We start from the raw sequence: 6,512 nt of genomic DNA on the forward strand, positions 1-6,512 counted from the left end.
GGGGTTCCCACCATCCCTGTGCCCATTATGAGGGGTCCCCACCATCCCTGTGCCCATTATGAGAGGTTCCCACCATCCCTGTGCCCATTATGAGAGGTTCCCACCATCCCTGTGCCCATTATGAGAGGTTCCCACCATCCCTGTGCCCATAATGAGGGGTTCCCACCATCCCTGTGCCCATGATGAGGGGTTCCCACCATCCCTGTGCCCATGATGAGGGGTTCCCACCATCTCTGTGCCCATGATGAGGGGTTCCCACCATCCCTGTGCCCATTATGAGGGGTTCCCACCATCCCTGTGCCCATTATGAGGGGTTCCCTCCATCTCTGTGCCCATTATGAGGGGTTCCCACCATCCCTGCACTAAGAATTAGAGGTACAACGTGATAGGTTTCCTTTAATCCTGACTCGGGTATCTTGCTGGAAAATTATTTTATTCTTTGCTGTTTTCTTAGGTCAGGTCCAGAAAGAGATCGATTCTGTAGTTGGACCGAACCGTATCCCGACCTTTGAAGACCGCCTGGCCATGCCGTACACCGAGGCCGTCCTCCACGAGATCCTGCGATTCTGTAACATCGCCCCGCTGGGCATTTTCCACGCCACGTCCAGAGACACTGTGGTCAGGGGGTACTCCATCCCCGAGGGCACCACCGTCATCACCAACCTCTACTCTGTGCACTTCGACCAGAAATATTGGACCAATCCGGAGATCTTCTACCCGGAGAGGTTCCTGGACAGCAGCGGCCAGTTCCTGAAGAAGGAGGCGTTCGTCCCGTTCTCTCTGGGTGAGACCTAAAGAGAGCCAATCAGGGCAGGCCTTCTGTGAAACGCGTCGGAGTTTTATATGTCTTGTTGTGATAGAACGCCGATATGGACCCCGTGGTGCCGGGCGGATGCCAATATGCGGCCCCGGGGGGGGGGGGGGGGGGGCTGAGATTTTTTTTTTGTTGGGTCGCATATTTGCGTACAGAGACCGGGGTCTCCCCAGGCGTCCTGGATCTCGTACCAACAATCGGAGCCCAAAACTCCAGGTTCTGGGTCAGCCTCTGATTGGCTGCCATTTTTAATGGTTGAATGGTTTTTCAGCCAAACTGGAAGGGGGGGGAGCGTCCGGAGTAGAAGGGGTGGGGGGAGCGTCCGGACCGAAAGGGGGGAGAAGCGTCCGGACCGGAAGGGGGAGGGGAAAGCGTCCGGACCGGAAGGGGGAGGGGAAAGCGTCCGGACCGGAAGGGGGGGGGAGAGCGTCCGGACCGGAAGGGGGGGGGGAGAGCGTCCGGACCGGAAGGGGGGGGGGAGAGCGTCCGGACCGGAAGGGGGTAGGGGAGAGCGTCCGGACCGGAAGGGGGTAGGGGAGAGCGTCCGGACCGGAAGGGGGGGAGAGCGTCCGGACCGGAAGGGGGGGAGAGCGTCCGGACCGGAAGGGGGGGAGAGCGTCCGGACCGGAAGGGGGGGAGAGCGTCCGGACCGGAAGGGGGGAGAAGCGTCCGGACCGGAAGGGGGGGGGGAACATCCGGAGTGGAAGGGGGGGGGGGAATATCCGGAGTGGAAGGGGGGGGGAGCGTCCGGACTGGAAGGGGGGGGAAAGTGTCCGGACTTGAGGTAAACAAAAAAAGAACATTTTGACTTTAGATGCTCTTTAACCCCTTGGTGCCGGCACCTCCCGGCCCTTTAGGGGTTTCAGAAGCCAGGGCGGGGTTTCTAGGGTCATGTGACTGCCGTGATTCGCTATCACGGTGGTCACATGATCGGGAAAGGTCCCGATCGAAAGAGGAGATCGGGACCTTTCCGTGAGTACCGCACATGTGTGCTGGGAGCTAGAACGCAAATGTGTGGCCGCTCGGTGTCTAGGCCCAGAAGCCGGGGGGCCGCACATTTGCGTTTGGCCGGCGCCAAGAGGTTAAATGATTGTCCTGATTTACTAATGGAAGATGATATGTTACCGCCCCCCCAATTTAGCTTTGCTTTTGTTTTCCAGGCCGCCGCCACTGTCTGGGTGAACAGCTTGCCAGGATGGAGCTTTTCCTGTTCTTCACAACGCTTCTCCGCCGCTTCCACCTCCGTTTTCCGCACGGCTCCGTACCGAACCTGAAGCCAAAGCTGGGGATGACCCTTCAGCCGTATCCGTACCTGATCTGTGCTGAGAAACGCTAGAGGTGGGGCCTGATGGGTCGCTGCTAGGGCTGAGCTAGGAGATGAGGCGTGAAGAACGCCGGATATCTGACCGCCGGCAGCCATATTGGTGCTTCCCGTCTATGTGAAACCTCCCAGGTCAGTAGGAAGCCGGCCAGCAGGTTGTCCTACATCTGGAAATGAGGACGTGGTGCTTGGTGAGCATGGCTAAGGGATCCTGCTCTCAGGGGTCACTTGTGTTGGGACTATTGACTTGTATTCTCTCCCAGTCTGGGCGGACATGTCCGGCTGTAAGGACCCCATAGAGGCCGTCCTGCCAGTCCTCATATTAGACCCTCATCTATCATAGGCTCATCAGAATTACATGGTAGAAATCTAAATGGCCTCCTCCAGCCGTACAGCTTGTAGGGTGTCCTCTGACCGGGAGAGAATACAAGTGTACAACTTCACGCACAGGCCAGGCTGCACCATAAATGATGATTTGACCCCTTCAGATTTCCTACGTTCGCCCACTTACACAGGAATGAAGGGTCTATAATTGCTGCCATAGATGTATATAAATAATAGAGACAGAATATCAACCAAAAATCCAGAAACAACAAACGATACAAATATTATAAATGGAGTTGTAGCTCAGTGAGTAAAGTGCTTGATCCCCAACCAACCAACAATGATTCTGGCTCCCACAGACTGGCTCTGTGCCCATGTGGTACACAGATCAGTCCTGTCCATGTAAAAAGGTCCTGCTACTGACAACTCATTATGTGTATAAAAGACACCCGTCCACAGAATCTCTTCCATTCAAACCTCACCACCATGGGCAAGACCAAAGAGCTGTCAAAGGACATCAGGGACCAGATTGTAGACCTGCACAAGGCTGGAATGGGTTACAAAACCATCAGGAAGAAGCTTGGTGAGAAGGAGACAACTGTTGGAGCGATTATTCGCAAATGGAAGAAATACAAAATAACCAACAATCATCCTCCTCGGTCTGGAGCTCCATGCAAGATTTGGCCTCATGGGTAAGGATGATCCTGAGAAAAGTGAGGGATCAGCCCAGAACTACATGGGAGGAGCTTGTAAATGATCTCAAGGCAGTTGGGACCACAGTCACCAAACAAGCCATTGGTAACACAATACGCCGGCATGGACTGAAATCCTGCAGTGCCAGCAAGGTCCCTCTGCTCAAGAAGGCACATGTACAGCCCGTCTGAAGTTGGCCAATGACCATCTAGATGATTCAGAGAAGGATTGGGAGAAAGTGCTGTGGTCAGATGAGACCAAAATTGAGCTCTTTGGCATTAACTCGACTCGCCGTGTTTGGAGGAAGAAAAATGCTGACTGTGACCCTAGGAACACCATCCCTACAGTCAAGCATGGAGGTGGAAACATTATGGTTTGGGGCTGATTCTCTGCTAAAGGTACAGGACGACTTTTTCCACATTGAGGGGCCAATGGACAGGGCCATGTATTGTAAAATCCTGGATGAGAACCTTCTTCCCTCAACCAGAACACTGAAGATGGGTCTTCCAGCATGACAATGACCCAAAACATATCGCCAAGGCAACAAAGGAGTGGCTCAAGAAGAAGCACATGAAGGTCATGGAGGGGCCTAGCCAGTCTCCAGACCTTATCCTAAAGGAAATTTATGGAGGGAGCTGAAAGTTTGAGTTCCCAAGCGACAGCCAAGAAACTTTCTTCAGGATTTAGAGAAGATCTGTAAAGAAGACCAAAATCCCTCCTGAGATGTCTGAAAATCTGGGAACCAACTACAAGGAACATCTCACCTCTGCGCTCGCCAACAAGGGTTCCTAAACCAACTACAAGGAACGTCTCACCTCTGTGCTCGCCAACAAGGGTTCCTAAACCAACTACAAGGAACGTCTCACCTCTGTGCTCGCCAACAAGGGTTCCTAAACCAACTACAAGGAACGTCTCACCTCTGTGCTCGCCAACAAGGGTTCCTAAACCAACTACAAGGAACGTCTCACCTCTGTGCTCGCCAACAAGGGTTCCTCCACCAACTACAAGAAACATCTCACCTCTGTGCTCGCCAACAAGGGTTCCTCCACCAACTACAAGGAACGTCTCACCTCTGCGCTCGCCAACAAGGGTTCCTCCAACTACAAGAAACGTCTCACCTCTGCGCTCGCCAACAAGGGTTCCTCCAACTACAAGGAACGTCTCACCACTGCGCTCGCCAACAAGGGTTCCTCCAACTACAAGGAACGTCTCACCTCTGCGCTCGCCAACAAGGGTTCCTCCAACTACAAGAAACGTCTCACCTCTGCGCTCGCCAACAAGGGTTCCTCCAACTACAAGAAACGTCTCACCTCTGTGCTCGCCAACAAGGGTTCCTCCAACTACAAGGAACGTCTCACCTCTGTGCTCGCCAACAAGGGTTCCTCCACCAACTACAAGGAACGTCTCACCTCTGCGCTCGCCAACAAGGGTTCCTCCAACTACAAGAAACGTCTCACCTCTGCGCTCGCCAACAAGGGTTTCTCCACCAACTACAAGGAACGTCTCACCTCTGCGCTCGCCAACAAGGGTTCCTCCACCAACTACAAGGAACGGCTCACCTCTGTGCTCGCCAACAAGGGTTCCTCCACCAACTACAAGGAACGTCTCACCTCTGTGCTCGCCAACAAGGGTTCCTCCACCAACTACAAGGAACGTCTCACCTCTGTGCTCGCCAACAAGGGTTCCTCCACCAACTACAAGGAACGTCTCACCTCTGTGCTCGCCAACAAGGGTTCCTCCACCAACTACAAGGAACGTCTCACCTCTGTGCTCGCCAACAAGGGTTCCTCCACCAACTACTAAGTCGTGTTGCTCGAGGATCAAATACTAATTTTACTCCCTGAACTGCGACTCCATTTATAAAATTTGTATTGTGATGTATCTGGATTTTTGGTTGATCTTCTGTCCCTAACATTTATATTCACCTATGATAATTATAGACCGATCTTTTCTGTGTAAGTGGGCGAACGTACACAATCTGCCGGGAGTCAAGTCATTATTTTCCCCTCTGTAAGTAGAGGTTCAGATTCTTTCCCATGCCCATTCCTGACTGGTTGTATCTCTCCAAACTCCTCTGAAGCTTAGAAATGCACCGAAAGGTATGACAGTCCAAACGGGTCCAAAAACCGGTTATTTTGTGACGCAAATCCCATAAAACACTCAAAAAGTGTCCTTGAAAATTGCTGACTGAACCAAATCCTCAATCATTTGTGTCTCATGCGCTCCCCCATCCCAAACACTGCAGCTCACAATGGGAGGAGTTTCAGTGCTGTCACTCCAGATAGCAGTGGGCGGGGCTAAGTGTGGCCAGGTGCTGTGTGGGAAGGCTGATGGCCACACCCTCTGCAATGTCCACCTTGGAGAAGATCTTCTGGCCAGTTCCATGAGACCCCTCAGTCATGTGACCAGTGCCCAGGCCATGCGGCTGTAAGGCGGGGGTGGGTGTAACCTGGGTGGATGGAAATGCTGACTTCTCATTGGTGGTTCCAGGGCTGCCAGCTTGATACTGGCTTCACTGTGTGGTAAGCGAGTCACATTAACCCTTTCATGCTGCCCTTGAAGTAGGCTTTGGTTGGCTGTCGCCGCGGTCACGTGATTAGGAGGGCGTCCGTTCTCCTCCTGATGAGAAGCCTTGACCTAGAGCGGCCGGCGATCGCTCCGCCAGTGTGCAGAGAGCGCGCTCTGAGCACCCGGACCCCACGCCCCCCATAGACGCAAATGTCTGCCATTTAACTGCCACTGCCGGGTCCTGAAACTGCCAGGAGTGCGTGCAAATGTGACGGGCCAGCGGGGATTCCTGCCGTTACCCCCTGCCTCTGCTGCACCAAAATCCCAAAGAATGTTAGAGGAGTGCAGAACACCCCCATCTCCATAACATACAGGGGGGGGAGGGGCAGGGGAGAGCTGACAACACTGCCTGGGATTTCGGGGCAGCAGAGGTGGCGTTGTCAGCTCAATACAGGAAGTTGGGAACTCAATATGTTTCACGCTTCCTGCAGTGCCAAGCTCCGCCTCTATGCTTCCAGCAGGGTCGAGCCCCTCCCGCACGCCTCCTGCTGTGGCTAACCCACCCCCTGCTGTGCCAAGCCCCTCCCCCTACACCCCCTGCAGAGCGGGGTCCTGTCTGCTGGTAGTCAGGTTTGGATTTCCACCTTTTACGAAAAACTGGAAGGAAAGATATCGCCCCGCCCCCTCCCATATTGACTTCTGTCTCATCCAATCAGATAGGAGTTGCGGGTTTTCCATGTCATTTTCTCCCACAATCATGATTTTGTTTTCTATGCGAACCTTTCCGGAACCCTTCGGGTGGAGAATCCGACATTCACCCAACATCCTCTGCGGGTGAATCTTTCAGGTCCA

General features: G+C 53.7%; 1 protein-coding gene across 1 annotated transcript; it reads left to right on the forward strand.

Annotated features, from left to right (window-relative positions):
* The first annotated feature begins 453 nt into the window (after positions 1-453).
* On the forward strand, positions 454-4,106 carry LOC149427132 (vitamin D 25-hydroxylase-like). The gene is made up of 2 exons (XM_089668228.1): positions 454-784; positions 1,975-4,106. The coding sequence occupies exons 1-2, from the start codon at positions 526-528 to the stop codon at positions 2,148-2,150; spliced, it is 435 nt and encodes a 144-aa protein (XP_089524354.1). The 5' UTR covers positions 454-525; the 3' UTR covers positions 2,151-4,106.
* Positions 4,107-6,512: the final 2,406 nt, after the last annotated feature.

This window comes from Staurois parvus, unplaced genomic scaffold (genome assembly GCF_062004578.1).
Source record: "Staurois parvus isolate SC_StPar_1 unplaced genomic scaffold, SC_StPar_1.0 ptg003986l, whole genome shotgun sequence".
Taxonomy (NCBI): Eukaryota; Metazoa; Chordata; class Amphibia; order Anura; family Ranidae; genus Staurois; species Staurois parvus.

Coding starts and splice junctions, on each gene's coding strand:
- LOC149427132 (XM_089668228.1), top strand. CDS start 526: ATGCCGTACACCGAGGCCGTCCTCCACGAGATCCTGCGATTCTGTAAC. Junction 785..1,974: donor GTTCGTCCCGTTCTCTCTGG/GTGAGACCTAAA, acceptor TTTGTTTTCCAG/GCCGCCGCCACTGTCTGGGT.